The following is a 20,081-nucleotide window of genomic DNA, read 5'->3' on the forward strand; positions in this document are numbered from 1 at the left end:
AGAAAAGCTAATGCTCCCATAGTTCCTGATTTGTAAGTGTCCCACAGGTCCCATGAGGGCAAAAGAGAATGATGAGGCACTTTCAGACCACACACACACACACAGAGAGAGAGAGAGAGAGAGAGAGAGAGAGAGAGAGAGAGAGAGAGAGAGAGAGAGAGAGAGAGAGAGAGAGAGAGAGCGCCAAATGGCTACAGTAATAGGAAAAGCTACAGTAATAGGAAAAGTAAAAAAGAGACAGAGAGGACTTAAGACAGACCAACTCCCCACGGGCCATGGGTGTCCCATTTACTTCTTTCAGAGATAAATGAGTTCAGTATAGGTGTAGATTCCTAGACTAGTCAGCTGAACCAAGGAGCCAGCTGGAGTTCCATCTGAAGAAGAATCTGGAGTCCTGTTTCTAACATTCCTAAAAGAAATATGTCACATGAGTGACCCCAAACTACAGTGGTAGAGTCTCAGCCAATGTGTGGACAAGGGCACAGAGGCTAAGGTGTGGCCATGTCTTATCTTGACCTTCTATAAGAGTTCAGGTCACCTCAGGAAATCAAATGGAGCTCCTAGTGTTTTCTCAGAAGTAGGAGTAAAGTAGAAAAGTGCTCCAAGGAAATTACAAACAATTTAAGGCTGATTTCCAGGCCTGGAAAGAGTCAAAAGTATCTATTAGGTGTTGGTCTGAGAGCCTGCAAAGAGCAAACATTTTGAACCCAATTATCTTGAATTGGATCTTGGTCCTGAAACTCTGAAGCTCTATGATGTTGGCAACTTTAGTTTCTGTAAAACTCAGTTGGCTAGCCAGGCACAAATGGCTCATATCTGTAATCCTAGGTACTCGGGAGGCTGAGACCTAAGCATTATGGTTCCAGGCCTGCCTGAGCAGAAAAGTCAGTGAGACTATTTCCAATTAACGTCCAAAAAGCCAAAAGTGGAGCTGTGGCTCAAAAGGTGGAGCACCAGCCTTGAGTAAAAAAAACTAAGAGGCAATGCCCAAGCCCTGAGTCCAAGTCCCAGTAACCAGCACACAAAATAAATTTTAATTAAAAAAGAATGCAAAGGTTTATTATTGGGATTTGAACTCAGAGCCTCAAATGTGCTAGGCAGTCGTCTACTAACTTGATGTGGTCTCACTATGTTGCCTGGACTGACCTCAAACTCATGGGCTCAAGCAATCTTCCTGCTGCAGCCTGTAGAGCAGTGGTGAGGACAGGAGCATACCACCATGTTCAGCCAAGAATCAGCTTTCATAAGGCAGAAGTACGCACCTGGAAAGGTTCTCAGAACACAACCTGAGGGATCAAAAAGCTCATGTAAGCTCTGAACCAAAGCACCCCTAGAGATAAGCCAAATAGCTGTTTGTTCAATTACTCTACATGGAAAGGGCAAACTTGATCCATTTGGTCCTAGACAGCTTTAGATCAGAGGTCCTCCCCCAACTTTACCCCCAGAATCCACAGCTAGGCCACTCTGCTTGCGGGAATATCAGTGAAGGTAGCTCTTTCTTAGGCAGGAGGAGGAGGTGGGGCCCCCGGGGCCACTTCAACTCCACCAACTCCCATCATGGGGTCTGGTTCACCTGGTCCCAAGCGGAGGCTTGCCACAGGCTCCTGGTGTGCTTTGATGCAAATGAACAGAATTCATTCTATGCTCCTCATGATTACTTTTTATTTTTTTTGGTATTCTCTCTATGGGTACTGTTTCCTTGTGCTTGTTTCCCTAGCAACGCAGAAAAAGGCACAAAGGTGCCATCACAAAGAAGGTACGTGTTGTTTGTTTGCTCTCACATCCTCAGGAGGCCGAGGCCTGCGTTAGGAGCAGTCACGACTTCCTGCCTTGTAAAATATTCACAGCAGAGCCATGTGGCCGACTCCAATCTCACTGCACAAGGAAAGCTAGCCCAGGACAGATCTCAGCTTCTGGAGTCTCTTGGCCCAGGATGAATCTCAGCTTCTGGAGTCTCCTGAAGCCACTAACAAAGGCAGGAAAACTGGTCTTCAGAGTCAGGGCCAACGTGGGAATCCAGCTGGCAGATCACTCATTCAGTGGGTCTTTTGTAACTCCTGCCTGTCCAGATCGTGGCAGCAGGCAGTTCATCTGGGCTGATCATGCAGCAACGTACTCTGTCAAGGAAGATTATCTTCTGATACTTGAGATCTGCCCTGAAGGACCTGTTGGATCCTCTGCATCCCTGAGAAGAGGACATGAGGGGCCCTCAGTACTGATGGATAGGCAAGGGGGTAGGGTGAGCAAACCTAGGCTGATGGGGCCACAAGAGATGGGGGATCCTGAAGGATGCAGTTGGGAGGGGCTGAAGATGGAGGCTACTCACCCAGGCGAAGCCGTTGGGCCTTGTCTGAGAAGATCACACGGAACCAGCCGGGCTCCTTACACTCAAAGGCTTTGCCCAAGGACAGAAGCACTTTGTTATCCAAAAATCGGCGCCAGAGTAGCATTTCCTCCTCAAAGGTGGCCTTGTGAAGATACTTGGAGGGCAGAAAGAGGCCTGGGATGCAGAGACCTCCACAGCCCTCACCTGCTGCATAGGTGAGGTTTGACACTTCCTCCCTACCCACACCTCCGCCTATATTACCTTTCTCAAGTCAATCCAGATAAAGAATCCTGCCCCACGACTCAAGAAGGGGATCCCCAAGGCCTGGAGTTCTTCTGAGACGTAGGTGTGGGCTGCCTTGAGTCGGGCATGGTTTTCTGGCAGGTACACATGGCTGATCCAGTCTGAGTAAAAGAGAAGCCAAAAGATCAATCTCCAACTTCCACTTCATCACAGTGGTCTAAATGCTGCAGGACTCTGAGAGTCCCTCTGTCTGGCTTACTGTGCTCAGAGGGTAGGGAAGGAAATGGTGAAAGGATATACAAATTCAGTATTTAATGTCTTTTTGTGCTCATTCAACCACTATGGAAAGCAGTATGGCATTTACTCAAAAGACTAAACATAGAGCTCCCCTATGACCCAGCAATTCCACTCCTTGGCATTTACCCAAAAGTCCAGAAACAAGGATATACTAAATCCACTAGCACAACAATGTTCATTGCAGCACTATTTACCATAGCAAAGATATGGAACCAACACAGATGCCCCTCAGTTGATGATTGGATCAACAATATGTGGTATTTATAAACAATGGAATTCTATGCTGCCATCAGAAAGAATGACATCGCCCCATTTTAAGGAAATGGAAAGACTTAGAAAAAAATCATATTGAGTGAAGTAAGCCAGACTCAAAGAAACATAGGCGCAATGGTTTCCCTCATTTGTAATAATCAGTAGAAACCTTGGACTCTCCTAGCAGAGGATTACAATAGCTCAAAATCTAGATACAAAAAGCCATATAGGATGAGGTTAAGTGAAAGGACCTCCAGGATATGGAAACAAGAGCGATATAATGCATGATTGTTGTTCTTAATGTACCATGTCATTTCTCATCTCTTTTGTTGTCCCTTGGTTATTCTCATATTGTTACAGTATATTACCTCATTATCTGGTATAGTGTATATACGTTTATTTGTTTATTTGAAAATAGGAAAGGGAAGGGGGGAAACAAGATGAGGAGAGGGGGTAGGGGGAGAGAAATGGGGACAAAAACATGAGAAGGGGTATTAATGTATGTGAAGTAATACACCTTGTATTTGGTGAATATAACTGTAACCCTTCTATTAATTACAATTTTAAAAAAGAGAAAAAAATATTTTTTTTGTGTGTATACTAGGGCTTGACTCAGGGCCTGAGCACTGTCCTTAAGCTTTTGTGCTCAAGACTAACACTCTACCACTGAGCCATAGTTCTACTTCTAGCTCTTTGGTAATTAACTGGAGATCAGTCTCACAGGCTTTTCTGTCCTGGCTGGCAGAACCACAGTCCTCAGATCTCAGCCTCCTGACCAGGAGGAATGAGTCACCACAGCTGAGCTATTGTTCAGTCTCTTTAATCCAGACACATGGTCCTGACAGCTCCAAGTCTTTCACTCTGTACCACAGTACCAAGTCCCTGGGAATACGGCATTTAATCAAGGGTGTATCCAGTTATCCAGTGATGGTTTAGAACCACACAAACTAAGGTCCAGATTCAAATGGAACCAACTGACGGGTGGGGGGGGGCATTAAACAACTTCACCTCCTTGATCCCTCAATATTTTTACTGAATTTTCCAGGAAGGGGTATACAGGATTCTATGGATTATAAGGTATGCATAGGTTTGTGTAAGTATCAACACAGTCAGGATTCTGAATGCTTCCATCCCCTAGAGAATGGTCATGCTACTCATAGTCTCACCTATGCAAACCCCATCTGAAACCCAGTAATAGACTTTGGAAAAATAGAATCCTATAGCATACATTCTCTTGAGCCTGACTTTTTTTCAACAGTATCATGCCTTTGAGATGGATGTAGGCTACATGGACTCCGCCCAAGAGCAGGAATCCATGATGTGGATTTGCCACCATCTGTATTTCCACTCATCTATGAAGGGGCAGGATACCCATTTCCAGTTCTCAGTGGTTCTGAATAAAACCCCTACGAAACTACAGGATCACTTGTTGCAAGTAGGGTTTCTGGAGCATTTGGTAAGTATGTGGAGTTTAATGTTTGGCTTTGGTTTATTTTGTAATGCTAGGGATTGAACCAGGATTCTTTACCCAGGATTCTATGAATACTAGGGTAATGTTCTACCCACTGAGTAATAGCCTTGGCCCTGTGCATTTGACTTTATAAGAAACTTACAAAGAGTTTTCCAAAGTGGCAGAAGCATCTTACATGCTCATCAGCAATGTACACAAGCTCCAGTTACCCAGCCTCCTTGTCAACACTCAAGGTTCTCCCTGTTTCTAAAAAAAAATGTTTTTGCTATTATAGTAGGTGTATAGTATCTAGTCCTCAGTTTCCTCATCTGGAAAGTATTGGAGAATATATAAGAATTCTTGCTTGTTAGGAACTTAGGGAGGGACCAAAGAGATGCTCTACTAGAACATCTATTAGGCTCAACAAATGGCAACAAGTGAGCTTCACCATCTAAATTCCCTCTAGGTTCCTAGGAACAGAATAAATGGGTAGAGGCAGAGAGAAGGCCCATATATCTGTTTTCTTTTAGTAGTTTCTATTTTCAAAGTGCCCATAGCTAGGAAATGATGGTGAATTCACATTTTTATATCTTAGTATGGTGCCCAGGCTGGCCTTGACCTCCTGAACTCAACTGACCAACCTGTCTCAGCCTCTTGAGTACCTGGGACTACAGGAACCATCACTGTACCCGGCCAGTGATTTCACATTAGCCAAGTGCCTATCATGTAGCAGGTACAGTAGTACTCAACTCAGTTACAAATCTCACTTAATCAGACAGCAGTAGGATCCCCGTTTTACAGAGAAGTGATGTCATGCGCTATACAGCCAGGAAGTGATTGAGTAGAGTATGGACTCTGACATGGAAGAATTAAATTCTTCTTGTGGGAGAATTATCATGGCCCTTGGCTAGTCCAAAATATGATGGTAACCCATCCGCTTCTTTCAGCTCACCCAACTCAGATACTCACCACGATCCTGGAGCAACTGTGCCATCTGGTACTGCACCAGGCCACTGAGGCCATGATAGCGGCAGAGAGAAGCTACAGAAGTGGCCACGTCCTGGTTTTCTGTGTACAGAGTACCAAAGCGCATCCCAGACATGCCAAAGTCCTGCAGAAAGAAAGCACCATAGCCACTGCCAGACCTCCATGGAGGAAGCCAGTTCCACCCACCTGACTGCCTCCGCCTCCCTCACACTCTCAGGCCAGCCAGAAACTCACCTTGCTTGTTGCCCACATCACGTGGGTCCTCTGGGGGTCTGGAAGCCTGCAGAGGGCACAGTGAGGGGAGAGAGGCAACAATGACCCTGGGCAGCTCATGTATTTTGCTTGAACAAAGGAGGGCATGGATGGGTAAATCTGATTTTGGATCAAGCCCTGTTCTCATCTCCTTGAATCAAAGGTCAGCAAACAACTTGCTAGACAAATCTAGCCTGCTGGGCTTGTGCGTGTGTGTGTGTGTGTGTGTGTGTGTGTGTGTGTGTGTGTGTGTGTGTGTGTGTGAGAATCAATGCTTATGAGAATGCAGACAAGCTCACTGGTTTGCACAGTGTCCTTGGCAGAATTGAGTGAGAGGCAGAGTGGCCTGAGTTCTGAGCTACATCATTGCTCGTGTCATTTCCTCAAAAGACCCCCGCCCTAAGCATCCCCAGAAGACCAGGCCAACTGAGCAATCCCAAGAAGAGCTTCTAGGGACTTCCCAGATATCTCCACTCTAACACACCTCACAGCACATCAAAATGATTCACAGGAGCCAGGTGCTTGTGACTCTTGCCTTTAATGCTAGCTAGCCAGGAAGCTGAGTCTGAAGTCAGCCCAGGGAGGAAAGTGATAGGAAGAGTCTTGTGTATCTTGTGCATATCACCAGCACCCAACACAGTGCCTGGCACAGGTACTCAGTAGTCATTTTCCCCATAATGAAGCAAGGATCATGGGCAGTCAGTCTTTTCTCTGGCTCCCACTTTCCTAATGCAAGCAAATGGGAGTGGAGATCCACGCACTATCTGTTTTGCAGAGTTTCATGGGGAACAGATGAGAGAAGCAGAGGTCAGTGCTCAACGGGATTGACATTCTGAATCCCTGAAGGTCAAGTATGCAGACTTTACTGATGATCTAGTTTATGTGTTGCCATAGGTATACCAGTTACAAATTATCTGGCCACACTAAGCTACATGAAAAAAAAAAACAAACCTATTTAAAGTTCTCAGCATATGCTAGAGCCTCTAAAAGTATGTGCTGAATCAATCAATACAATGGCTAGATGAGTGAATAAAACTCAAGATATTCTGAGACTGGGGGTGGTGGTGTATACCTATATTCCCAATTACTTAGGAAGAAGGGATAGGAGGATGGTGGTCTGCAACTAGCTCTGGGACAAAAGCACATAAGAGCCTAAGCTGAAAAAACCAACGAAGAGTACCTGCCTATCAAGCATGAAGTGCAAGTCTGATCCCCAGCACAACCCCAAACAAATCAAAACAGCGCCTCTAAAGAGGAAGGAATGGAGGCCAGTCTCCTTCCTGGCCCTAGAGTATAAGAAATGATAGCTATTATTACCAAATCCCCCTCGGAGCTCCTAACTCCACAGAAGAATTTGAAAACCCACCTATGGAGTTCAACTCTCCCACCTTTTATTTCAGCCATCAGAGGGCAAATGGGGCCATTGTTAGAGGAATTGCTATGAGAAAGGTCAAAGAAAGGCCAAAGCCAGCAGTATTCAAGAGCCTTACCTCTCCAGGCTTAAGATACTTCGGTACTCAACTGACTCCTCAAACACAGACAGCATGTAGACCTCATCCATAATCACGTGCAGCTCATGCCTGCCATTGGGGAGAATGGAGCTTGATTTGTAGACCCAGTGTATCTGCCAAGCGGGGAGGTAGTATGCCAGAAATCCACAAAGGGAGCTGAGGGCTTGAGCTGTAGCTCCAAGTGGTAGAATGCTAGCCTTGTGCTAAAAGAGCTCAGAGACAGTGCCCAAGCCCTGAGATCCTGTCCCGTAAATTAAAGAAAAAAAGAGGCAGGCACCAGTGACTCGTGTCTATTGTCCTAGTTACTCAGGAGGCTGAGATCTGAGGATCAAGGTTCAAATCCAGCCCAGGCAGGAAAGTCCGTGAGGCTCTTACCTCCAATAAACTACTCAGAAAAAGCCAGTAATAGTGCTGTGGCTCAAGTGGTAGAGCACGAGCCTTGAGCACAAAGAGGCTCAGGGACAGTGCCCAGACCCTGAGCTCAAGCCCCCAAATCAGCAAACAAACAAACAAACAGAGAAACCCCGAAAGATCAGTCTAGCCCAGTGTTAGCAAAGTTGTTTTTCTAAGTACATTCTCTTTTTGTTTATTTTTCAGACAAACTAGAAACTGAAAGGACAGTGGATCTTTGAAATGTAAGGGAAAGGCAGGAGCCTCAGGCTCCTCCATGGAACAGCACATTTCAATACCAGTTGCTGGCAGGGCACCAGTGGCTCACACCTGTAATTCTAGCTACTCAGGAGGCTGAGATCTGAGGATTGTGGTTCAACGCCAGCTAGGGCACAAAAGTCCATGAGACTCATCTCCAATGAACCACAAGAAAACTGGATGTGATGCTGTGGGTAGAGTGCTAGCACACAAGCCCAGAGTTCAAGCCCCATAACCAACACATTAATGAATTGATTAATTAATTAAATACCAGAGCTGGAGTCTGATGGACCCAGATTCAAGTCTGTGCTTATCTCTGACTTGTCCAGGCTAAGACTCTGTCAAGTAGGGATAATCAACAGTATCTATTCCTGATGAGGTCATTGCACAGATTATCAGAGATAATCAGATTATCAGCTCTAAAGTACTCAGCATGACACCTGGTCCTAGAGTACAATAAATGATAGCTATCGTTACAAAATGGATTAAAAATGGTACAGGAATCGACACCAATCCCCTGTGAGAGCCCTGTGTGCTCACATGATTTGTGCGGTGTGGAGGGGGAGGGGAAGACTTACCTCTTAGCAAATTCCAAGAAGTCCTGTAGCTCTCTCAGAGAATAGATGTCACCCAGAGGATTCTGGGGGTTGATAAGGATGAGACCTTTGACCTTCACACCCTGAAAGCATCCAAAGGGCAGAAGACATCATATCCTCCCCAAGGCCAAAGCTACACAGTCCCAGTAGGAGGTACTGATTACTGGGTGAGTCCAAGGGAACAGAATTGGGATATGTTCATGGTCCAACGTAAAACAACTATGCAGCAGTCCATTTGCAGTGTGGTGCCCACAATGAAAATAAAACTAATACAGAGAACAGAGAAATGGGCCCAAATGCTGAAGAGGCTGCCTTTGTGGGAAGAGTTATGGGTAGTGGAGGGTTTATTTGCTTTTTAATTTTCAAAATTACTATAAGCTGAGCATTGGTAGCTCACACGTGTAATCCTAGCTACTCGGGAGGATGAGATCTAATGAGCACTGTTTGAAGCCAGCCCATGTAGAAAAGTCCATGCAACTCTTATCTCCAGTTAAACAACAAAAATCCAGAAGTGGAGCACTGACTCCAGTGATAAGCATGCCAGCCTTGAGAGAAAGAGCTAAGGGGCAGCACTTTGAGTTCAAGCCCCACTACCAGCACACTCACAAAAAATATTTTTCTATAGTACACATGTGACAAATTAAATGATAAAGGCAAAATAACCTAAGATGGCAAATCATTGAAAAATAGACTGGAAAGAACTATTAGTACAGGTCTCTGCTTTTCTTGAGGAGGCCCCAGATTCTCTCAAGGAAAACAGAATCACCCTCTTTAAATCACCAGGGAGAGTCACTAAACTACAGACCTGTATGTACCACACTTAACTCCTGAAGCAGAATCAGTGGGAGTATGGAGAGAGAGAGAGAGAGAGAGAGAGAGAATGTTTAGTGAAGCTCCCTAGTTTTCCTTCTGCAATGTGGTTCAAGAGTTTTTCTAATGGGAAGACCGTCCACAATCAGGGCTTTGTCTAACCCCCTAAATGGCTTCATTTCACCACCCCACATCCCTATCACAGGTTGTCAATCCAACTCAGGAGAGATCGGCCAGAGAAAAAGGGGTTTACAAGCTGCTCAGACCCCCCCATTCCCAGTTCTGGGTTTGATTTGATCTCAGACCTCAGCATTAGCTCCTTGCAGGGCCAACTCCAACTTCTCTACTGTGAGCTGGAAGGGATGTGTGTCTTGCCCAGTAACCTGAAAAAAAAAATATCCACCAAAGCCAACAGCCAAGTTCAGGGTGTTCCCCTCAAAACCTAAGCTCTAGATCTCTCACCCTTGGCAATTTCCAGACTTAGCCTGTGTCTGGAAATGTCACTGTCTTTTCCTGCCATGCATCCCCACCCTTTACATCAGGGACTCCCCTCATCACTAGACTGCCTTGTCAAAATCTGATCTGCCCCCCTTCCAAACTCCTAATTTCTGGGGCTGTCCTTGGCTTCTGCAGGGACCCCGAGTATCTCAGAGTTTGGTGCTGGGGAGCCTCTGGAGAACCCAGGCACAGCAGCCAGTGGCAACAGGAGGTTCCACTCCCTTTTCACTTAAGCCCCGGCTCCTTTATGTAGATTTCAGAGCTAGAAAACTCTGGGCCTACAGGAAGGTCCATGTCCCACTTAGGATGCTGAAACTCTTACCTCACTGTCCAGGTAGACATAGACCAGTCGGACATTGCCATAGAGATAGACGTGCTGGGTGATGGCTCCATAGTAAGGGGTGGGGATCAGGAAAGCCTCTGAGGGGGGAAGGGGGCAGTGTGTCATTCTCTTGCTAGAACACCCCAGACCCACATCACAGGCCTTGCTGCTCTCCAGGGCTTCAACATCCTTGGGGCACATTTGGGGCATGTTTCTACTCCCAGCTCCCTAAAACACTAAAGCCTAGAAGTACTAAGCTCAATGTCTCTCCTAACACAATGGGGTTGCATTCAAATGATCCCACTGTAAATTGAAAATATCATTCAGCCAAAAAAGCATTTAATCCAAGCATCGCTAGCTTAGCAGTAGAGTTGTGAGGCTGAATGTGTGTGTGTGTGTGTGTGTGTGTGTGTGTGTGTGTGTGTGTGTGTGTGTGTCTGAATGTGTGTGCAGCTGTGGTTCCTCTGCAAGAAAAGATGGTCTCAGATTGCCAGCCAGAGAAAAGATCCCAATTCAAAATGTGAATATTGTTTCTATTGAATGAGTACAGTTTTCACACTCATATAAAGTCAAAAATACTAAATAGAACCATCATTAATTGAAGACCATCTGAATTAGCAGCAAACGCTCAATCTTAGCCAAAAAGCCAAGAAGGAACTAGCTATTAACATTTACTGAGCACTTAGTATGTGCTGGGAACAGTGCTAAATACTTAATTGCCGAGGTACCATGCCCGTAGTTCCAACTGAGATCTGAGGAGTGCAGCCAGACAGGCAGAAAACTCCTTAAGATTCTCCTCTCCAATTAAGCAACAAAAAGCTAGAATTACAGGCATTGCTCAAATGGTAGAGTACCACCTTGGGCAAAAATAGCTAGGGGAAAGCAACAGGTTCTGAGTTCAAGTCCCAGAACTACCAAAAAAAAAATAGTTGCACCTCATCTGATTCTCACCATCACTCTCCATGAGAACTGTTATCATCCTAACTTAACAGAATCTTAAAGGGTCCCTGACCTTGACTGTTCTAGAATAGGAAGGGAATTGCCTATTTCATTCTCACGGTAAATCTTTCTTTTATGGTAAAAATCTCAGTGATGACCTGTCTGTATGACTCGGACAGGTCACAGAAGCTTCAGCCTCCTCTAGTATAAAATGAGGACAGCCATAGAATACACTTCCTAGGTTCTATGTAAAATCATATGGAAGATTTGGAGCATAGTATGGGATAAATAGAAGCCACTAATATTATTGTTACTAATTAAGCTATCATGAGACCTCTGTTCCTTGTAACCAATAGCCCCGACAATGACCCCTTCTTAATAGGACCACAGCTCTTTCTCAGGTCCTGCTGTCGACCCACTCAAGAGACATTCCAATTTTCTTCTTTGTTAAGAGACCACCTAAGTTTTCAGAGAATATCAAGGATATGTCCAAAGCAGTGAGGTTTTCCCTAAGCTATAAAGATGACCCACATTTGGTTGATGCCAGCCCTGGCTTACTCCTCTTTGGCAGAGAATGTTTTGGGAACAGATTCATGAGTCATTTCTGGTTAATGAGTCAGACAGTGATTCTGCTGGTATTCTTCTGGAGATGAACACACACACACACACACACACACACACACACACACACACACACACACTTGTTCTGATAGAAGAAGAGGGAAGTATGGTATAGCCTGGTCTTTAGACATATGTTGTCACGGAAGGATGTGACAATGTTCTGGAGAGCATGAAGAAGGTTCTCTCAAGAAAAAGTAGAATCCTGAGGCACTTCCCCTGGAATTGGCGCCCCTGGGTATATTGGCATGCATTTATTTAAGGTTCCTGTAGTCACCTATCTTTTTTTTTAAATTAGGGCTGAAAGTATACTGACACTAGAAGGAACACTGAAGACAGTGAGGCACAGCCCAACCCAGGGCAGAGTTGGTCTCACAGCTCACTTACCTCCTCCCTCACACAGCACTGTGGCCAGAGCAGAGAAGAGAGAGGCACAGCCATTCAGAATGACCACCTGGGGGTGACAATCAGGAGACAGGGATGATGTAATGACCCCAGCCTCCATCTCAAGACAGCACACCAGAGATTCAGTCCCCTTCTCAACGCCCTGGGCTCTCTTCCCAAAAAAATCTCCCCTGGCTTGCCACCTCACTCATTCATGGAAACCCTGATCTGGATCAGCTGAGCAAGGGAGGGAGAGGGCCAGTCACTCCCAAGGTCTTGCCAAAAGTTGAGATGTCCAGAAGTGTCCTCAGCACAACAAAGGCAGAAATTTTAGCCCAACTCCAAATCTCTTCAGTTAGGGGTAAGAAAGAAGTGTTCCTCATCCTTCTTTGAAACAAGCCAGGACTAAGTGGAAGGTAGGTCCCAACCCCTCCTTATCCTGAATGAGTCAACAACTAGAGAGCCAAACAGGGGAGCTACTCACGTTCTCTGGTTTGAGAGGAGTTGGGCTCTTGCAATAGAAAGACAGGAATTTAGCCACTTCCTCCCGGAGACTAGAGATAAGATAGACAGACAAACTTACCAGAAGACTCTCAACCATGGTCCACCTCAAAGTTCCTCTGGGGAATCGTCAATCAGCTTGCTAGTCTTATTCCCTACTTCTCACGTGAGGAATGTGATCCATATCTCTCTGATCACACACAGTACCTTGGCACCCTCCCCCCCCATCCCCAGGTCCTACCCACCTGTTACAAAGCTTTCCTCTTCAGTAGATCTAGGACACCCAATCCATCTAATCAGGAGTCACCAGGGCATGAGAGGTAACTCTATAGGCAGATCTACATAATATCACACTAAACATTATTACTGCTGGGTACTGGTGGCTCACATCTATAATCCTAGCTAATCAGAAGGCTGAGATCTAAGGATCATGGTTCAAACCCAGCCCAGGCATGAAAGTCCATGAGACTCTTATCTCCAATTCACTACCAGGAAACCAGAAGTAGAGCTGTAGCTCAAAGTGGTAGAGTGCTAGCCTAGAGCAAAACAGCATAGGAACAGTGCCCAGGCACTGAGTTTAAGCCCCACAACCAACAACAATACTAATTTATTATTGCTATTATTGTAACCGCTACTGCAGTTATTTTTGCTAACATTTGAACATTCACCTTATACAGATATTTTCTGGAGAATGTTACATTTTAGCTAGTAGTAGTAGTAGTAGTAGTATATCTATTTTACAGATAAACTGAGATTAGAGGGAATCAGGTGACTTGTTGGTAAGTGGCCAAGTTCATTTTCATGCCCTGTGCTCTGCAACCAAAGCTCACCATCCTAATTACTGTATTTTTAAGGAAATGTGCTTTGAGATCTTGGTTTTTGGAATCGCATTGTGCTGGTCCACTGTGCCCTTAGAACGTAGCTAGCCTCCCTTATCAGTACTCCATCAGTACACCATAATCAAACATTCTACACGACATCCCATCCTACCTTACCATGAGAAAATGACCCTGCTCAGCCTGATTCTGGCCACTGTAAAGATACTGAGAAACCCTTCTTCTAAACGCCCTCTCCATGCCTCAGACCACAGTCAGAGACCCAAGCTGATAGCTCCAGAGATGGGACTGGAATTAGAAAGAGACCCTCAGCCCACAATCACCAAGTCTCCAAAAATGGGCCTTCAGCCTACAGAAAACTCAGCCTGTCACTCCTGAGATGGGTGGGATAACTCTTTGGGCTATCCTGTGCAGTGTAGGGTGAGCAGCATTCCTGGCTTCTATTCTCTAAAGGCCAGTAGCAACCTAATCCCAGTAAGAACAAACAAAAATCTATTCACATATTGCCATTCATCCCCCTGCACACACACACCTATTGCCCCAAGATACCTTGTGTTGAAAACCACTGGCAACTACTTACAAGAGATGCCCCCTCCAATCAGGATACTGCAGCAAGGATGGCTCTATCCGTAGCATGTCACTCTGACTCAGCTGGGGACAGAGAGGGAAGAGCAGAGCTAAGGGCCGGCACTGACAGACTGGGAAAATGAGTCACCCGAGATCACATAGAAAATTGTCCTAGAAGGCAGACCTGGAAGCCAGGGCTCTGAACTCCCTCCCAGGACCTGTCCTGACCCAGGCATACAGAAGGCTCTTATGAAGGAAGCGTTCCTGGGAAGAAGCCCCTCAGAAATCTATTTGTGTGGTTGGGAGTTTGGCCTAGTTATAGAGTACTTGCCTAGCATGCATGAAGACCCAGGTTCGATTCCTCTGAACCACATAGATAGAAAAAGCTGGAAGTGGTGCTGTGGCTCACGTGGTAGAGCACTAACCTTGAAAAAGCCCAAGGACCATGCTCAGGACCTGAGTTCAAGCCCCAGGACTAGCAGAAAAAAAAAATCTGGTACAGAAATGTACTTGTGTGTTACCATTCATTACCGCCCTCCTTCCCGCCACCAACCACAGAGGGACCCCAGGACTCACCCGCCAGGATAGCAGATCAAAGCAGAGTTTGTTCTCACTGGTACCCAGATTAATGATACCCTGGATATGAGAAGTGCAGAGGCAGTATGAGCACGGCAGAGAAATGCCAAGGAAAGACCCAGGGAAGCAAAATGGAGTACTCTGCAGTCTGCCCTTCCACTGTCCCTGTATTGGAGCTGAGCTTCCCTCAGCTCCCAGCTCCCATCTTCACACTTCTAAATGCCATCTCTGCCGGGCACCAGTGGTTCACACCTGTAATCCTAGCGTCTCAGAAGGCTGAGATTTGAGGATCCTGGTTGAAGCCAGCCCAGGCAGGAAAGTCTGTGAGACTCCCATCTCCAATTAACCATCAAAGAACCAGCATAGAGCTATGGCTCCAAGTGAGAGAGCACTACTCTAGAGCAGAAGAACTCAGGGATAGCACCCAGATCCTGAGTTCAGACCTCACAACGGATAAAAAAAAATAAAAGCCACCTCCTCCAGGAAGTCTTCCCCTAGAAGCACCAACTTCTTCAGGAATCCACAGTTCTTTGTTGCTATCTGCTGAGCACTGCTCAGCTTCTGCCCTGGAACCATGAGGGTTAAGATAAATGCTGTAAGTCTCCTGCTTAGGCAAACTCCCTGAAGGCAGATGAATGCCCACTGTCTCTCTCAGAGACTGAGCAGCTGTCTGTATATTCTTATTCTAAGAGCAGGAGAAACAAGGGTAGAGGTAGATCAAGAAGGAGCCCTTGTGTCAGTGGAAATGCTAAGATAAACAGCAGTGGCTAGGGGGCTAAGTGGTAAAGTACTTGCCTAGCATCTGTGAGACCCTAACAGAAAAAAAAAAAAGGAAGGAAGGAAGGAAGGAGGGAGGGAGGAAGGGGAAAGCGGGAAGAAGGGAGGGAGGGAGGGGGAAAGAAGGAAAGGAAGGGAAGAAGGGGAGGGGAAGGGAAGGGAGGAGAGAAGAGGGCAATTAAATTGGAATCATTGGAGGGTGTGGCTCACAATCTATGTTTGGATCCCTGGTTCCTTGACTCCCTTCTTCACAAATCAAGAGTCCCCTTAATTATAAGCAAATCAATGGATTGGGGCCTCCTTAAGCAATACAAGTCACCCTTTTTGGAGTCACAGGACTGAACTCCAAGCTGACAAGTGCAAGATGGGTGCTGCCCAGGAGTCAGGAAAGGTCGCCTTCCTCGTGGATGTCAGAGAGGGAGGGGCTGCACTCACATTGGGGTTCTTGTCCTCATCATACTCATCCATGTGGAAGGTCCTGTAGCCCTCCTCCGCCAAGTCCCAGAACCATTTGATGACTCTTCCTCGATAGGACAGGCAGGAATTGTCAGAGGAGAACACGGCAGTGGGATTACTCAGTCCATACAGCTTCAACTGCTTGGGATCAGGTTCTCTGGGGCATTCCTCTTCCACACCATCCTGACAGCTACCGCCCAAGTCCTGGGTGGAGGCGGAGCCCAGACAAGTGGACGGTGCTGAGGAGTCCTTCCGATGAGGAGCGAACATCTGCAAAAAGACAGAAGTATTCAATGCACAGGTCTGCTCAAGGGCTCTCCCCATGGCACCAAATCCTATCTGTGCGCCCCCCCGAACATTTTATTTTGTTGGTCATGAGATTTGAACTCTGGGCCTGGGTGCTGTCCTGAGCTCTTCAGCCCAAAACTACTGCCCTACCCCTTGAGCCACAGCCAATCCCACTTCAGGTTTTCTGGTGGTGAATTGGAGATAAAAGTCTCACAGACTTTAGTGCCCTGACTGGCTTTGAACCATGATCCTCATATCTCAGCCTCCTGAGTAGCTAGGATTATAGGCATGAGTCACCATACCTCCCTATCCCCTATTTATTTTTTTTACAACTTTTTATTTGTATATATTAGCTGTACAAGGTGTTTAGGGGTTCATGCTGACATTCCCATACATGCATTGTTGCAATGTACCCCAAACAATCTCAACAAACAATTTCAATTTGTTCTATTTTCATATATATAAATTATTCCAGATATATTCGTCCTCATTTGCCCTCTGTTAGCTCTCCTCACTCCCACTGGAACCTGTCCCCCACAACAGAATCTGTTTTACTTTTATTTTTGCATTTCTTTGTGCATTAATTGTACCAAGACATATCAGCATATCTCAGATGTGTATAATATTTCAATCAGAATAACTCTATTGCTTTTTCTCTCTGTCCCCACCCCTAACTGATTAACTACTTTCATTTACATTCCTTATATCAGCTTCATACATAGTTGTAATGTGTTTCAAATTATTCATATCCATCTTTTCCCCTCATCCCTCACTCTCAACCCTTTAAACAGTCTGTGTTAGAAGACTATTCTGCATGCACATATACAATGTATATTTAAGCATATATATGTATATGCTTATACCTATAAGTATATACACCTACATAGGTAGGTATATACATCTATGTAGGTGTAAATACTTATGCCCCTGTCTGTGAATATATATATATATATATATTAGGTATAGCTTCCACAAATAAGTGAAAACAAACAATATTTGGCTTTGTGAGCTTGTCTTATCTTGCCAATATGATGATCTCCAGTTCTGCAAATAACCATTTTCCTGCAAATGACATGTTACTTCTCTGTATGGCTGTATCATATTCTATGGTATATATTACCAAATCTCATTTATCCATTCACTTGTTGTTGAGGCCTTGATTACTTCCACAACATGGCTATGCTGAAAATAAACATAAATGTGTGGGTATCTTCCTTGTACACTGATATACACTCCTTCAGATATATTCCTAAAACGGAATGGTAGGGTCATACGTTAAGTCTATTTTTAGATTTTTGCATGTGGTGTCACCTCCACAGTGACTTCTCTGGTGAATCAACTAGTTTACATTTCCACCAACAATGTAAGGGGTCCCCCCTACACCCCTACGTATCCTCACCAAATTTATTGTGCTTTCCTAATGACTGCCATTCTGACTGTGTTGCCTAGGCTGTACCCTATTGCTCTGCTCAAGTGACCTTCCTGTCTCAGCCTCAGCTGGAACCACGAAGGCTCCACCATTCCCAGCTATGAGACAACCAGGAGTGGTTGCACATGCCTGTAATGGCTGCTGAAAGAGGTTCAGCTACTCCAGGCCAGTATGGGCAACTTTTAGTGAGATAGGAGGGATGGAGGAAGAAAAGAGGGAGAAAAGGCAAGGACAGATCAAGGGGCTGCCAAGGATTGAACTTGCTATATTTAAATAACCTTAATATATTTGACACGTTCCATTGCTGCAGTTTTCCATTCTGCTCCTTAAGAGGCCACCGATATTCTTGACTTATCCTTACTGACCTCAATTCAAAAAGTCATGTTTTAAGCCAGACACAAGCAACTCGCATCTGTGTTCAGAAGGATGAAATCTGAAGGTAAAAGTGCTAAGTCAGCCCAGACAGGAATGTCTGTGAGACTCTTACCTCCAAATAACCATCAAATAGTCTTTCAGTGGAGTTGTCACACAGTGGCACAATGCCATCATTAAGCAAAAAAGCTAAGGGACAGTAACCAGATCCTCAGTTCAAGCCCCATTGCCAGCTCCCCCACCACTTTAAAAAAAAAAGTTTTAAATTGTCCAGTCAGATCACTGCTGGGGATCTTGGGGTGTTAAGGATGAGATCACTGGTCTGGAGCAGGTGGTGGTGTGAACTGAGGGGAGGGGGCAGGCAAGGCGTCACCACACGGTGGAGGCAGGCCCACTCAGCAGAGCTCCAGGGTCCTTGCCCTCCCTCTGGGATGAAACCAGGGCTCCAGGAGAGGGTCTCCTCTCGCCCCAGCTTTCACCTCCCTAAGCGTTTCACATCTGTGCAGTGGGTGTGGCAGCAGGGAGGATACAGAATAGGCCATAAACACATCTCAACACCAAAGTTCTAGAACAATTATATCCTATACCCTCATCAAGTGATGAGATCAGGGGGCAGTGCCAAATCCACCCCCCCCCAAAGGTTTAATTTTGCTTTGCTAAATCTTCTGGGGTCCTCATCAAACTGATAAGCCTCTCTCTAGAAAGCCCACGTCTATAGTTTCCTCTGGATAGAGGGCGACGGGCAGTGGTCAGGGTGGGCGGCACGGCCCTGGGGCCGGGGTGCGGGGCTGCTGTGTCCAGCCTGTCCCCAGCCACGGCTGTACCCCCACCAGGGGTCGGAGTCCCGCAGGCCAGGCCGAACAAGCGGCCACGTTCACCACCAAAGGTTCCTCCATAGGACCGGGGTGCCTCGCGAGAGCCCAGCCGAGATTTCCAGGCGGATCTGGCTGGCCTTCCTACAAAGTGGGGGAGGGGGCGGCAAGGGGGATGGGCACCTACTTGGAGACAGGCCGCTGGCAATGGGCAGCTGCGCAATCCGTGTCCGTTCTTTGGCTCTAAAAAGTACTTTTCGCTCCCGTCTCTGGACCAGGAAACGCCCACCGGCCAGGGACAACGCCCACAGCGCCGCTTATCAGCCCGAAGCACCGCCCACACCTCGGGCACCGCCCACACCCCGGGCACCGCCCACACCCCGGGCACCGCCCACACCCCGGGCACCGCCCACACTCCAGGGCACCGCCCACACCCCCGGGCACCGCCCACAGCCCAAGGCACCGCCCACAGCCCAAGGCACCGCCCACACCCCGGGCACCGCCCACACCCCAGGGCACCGCCCACAGCCCGGGGCACCGCCCACAGCCCAAGGCACCGCCCACACCCCAGCACCGTTTCCGGAACCCCCCTGCTCTCAGGTGTCTCCACTGGACCTGCGCCTTGGGAGCACACACGTGGACCCGCGCAGTCCCGTCTACCCTGAGAGACACATTCAGCCTCTTGGCAAGTTCTGTGGCCCACCAAACAGCCTTTCCAAATTGAGGAGGGCACGATCTTTGAGCATCTTCCAGAGTGCTGATATGTGCTTTTTTTTTTTTTTTTTTTTTTTTTTCCAGTCCTGGGCTTGAGCTCAGGATCTGAGCACTGTCCTTGGACTTTCTCAAGGCCAGAGCTCTACCACTTGAGCCTCAGCACCACTTCCTGCTTTTTTCTATGTGTGTGGTACGTAGGAATCGAACCCCGGTCTCTTGTGCATGCTAGGCAAGCACTCTACCACTAGGCCAGACTGCAACTTTTATTTACAGCCATTCATTTGTCTTGCTTTTGTAGCCCAGTCTGGCCTAGAATTCACCATCTGTCCCCTTGCCATGGCCTTCTAAAGTGCTGGGAAGGGAGGAAAAGAGTATTCCCAAGATAGCTGGATAGTTTCCAAATATTTGAGACTGAAGGAAGCTATTCTATGTAAACCATAGATAAAGAAAAGATCATAAATCATGCATGGGGGTCATGTCTGTAACTACACACACACATTATTTCTCCAGAATATAAAAGGAACGCAGGCAGACATCTCAATCTCTTGTTCTCTTTCACACATACACAGAAAACACACGAGTGACCAATACACATAAAAATATATTCATTAGATGATATA

The 20,081-nt window shown here is 46.4% G+C and overlaps 2 protein-coding genes across 3 annotated transcripts in view; both read right to left on the bottom strand.

Annotated features, from left to right (window-relative positions):
• Positions 1-1,637: 1,637 nt before the first annotated feature.
• Accs (1-aminocyclopropane-1-carboxylate synthase homolog (inactive)) lies at positions 1,638-19,084 on the bottom strand. Of its 2 annotated transcripts, none has more exons than XM_090347861.1 (15): positions 18,935-19,084; positions 15,826-16,116; positions 14,614-14,673; positions 14,051-14,121; positions 12,618-12,687; positions 12,137-12,203; positions 10,193-10,290; positions 9,678-9,755; positions 8,545-8,645; positions 7,298-7,387; positions 5,790-5,835; positions 5,538-5,679; positions 2,588-2,730; positions 2,327-2,480; positions 1,638-2,185 (listed from the first exon to the last, which is right to left on the bottom strand). In XM_090347861.1, the coding sequence occupies exons 2-15, from the start codon at positions 16,114-16,116 to the stop codon at positions 2,121-2,123; spliced, it is 1,476 nt and encodes a 491-aa protein (XP_090203987.1). In that variant the 5' UTR covers positions 18,935-19,084; the 3' UTR covers positions 1,638-2,120. The 2 variants fall into 2 exon arrangements, with proteins under 2 accessions (XP_090203987.1, XP_090203988.1); XM_090347862.1 differs by lacking the exon at positions 18,935-19,084 and adding an exon at positions 18,051-18,150.
• The window catches only part of LOC150052933 (putative inactive 1-aminocyclopropane-1-carboxylate synthase-like protein 2), a 46,506-nt gene continuing 44,639 nt past the window's right edge, over positions 18,215-20,081 (bottom strand). Inside the window, exons 16-19 of the mRNA XM_090349243.1 lie at positions 19,161-19,408; positions 18,935-19,063; positions 18,646-18,891; positions 18,215-18,279 (exon numbers count right to left, since the gene is read on the bottom strand). Coding sequence (XP_090205369.1) covers positions 18,215-18,279; positions 18,646-18,891; positions 18,935-19,063; positions 19,161-19,408 — 688 coding nt within the window. The remainder of the gene's footprint in view (positions 18,280-18,645; positions 18,892-18,934; positions 19,064-19,160; positions 19,409-20,081) is intronic.

This window comes from Megascapheus bottae, chromosome 16 (assembly GCF_031878675.1).
Source record: "Megascapheus bottae isolate mThoBot1 chromosome 16, mThoBot2.hap1, whole genome shotgun sequence".
In the NCBI taxonomy this organism is placed as follows: Eukaryota; Metazoa; Chordata; class Mammalia; order Rodentia; family Geomyidae; genus Megascapheus; species Megascapheus bottae.

Coding starts and splice junctions, on each gene's coding strand:
- Accs (XM_090347861.1), bottom strand. CDS start 16,116: ATGTTCGCTCCTCATCGGAAGGACTCCTCAGCACCGTCCACTTGTCTG. Junction 12,688..14,050: donor GATTGGAGGGGGCATCTCTT/GTAAGTAGTTGC, acceptor TCTTATCTCTAG/TCTCCGGGAGGAAGTGGCTA. Junction 2,731..5,537: donor ACAGTTGCTCCAGGATCGTG/GTGAGTATCTGA, acceptor TCTTTTACTCAG/ACTGGATCAGCCATGTGTAC.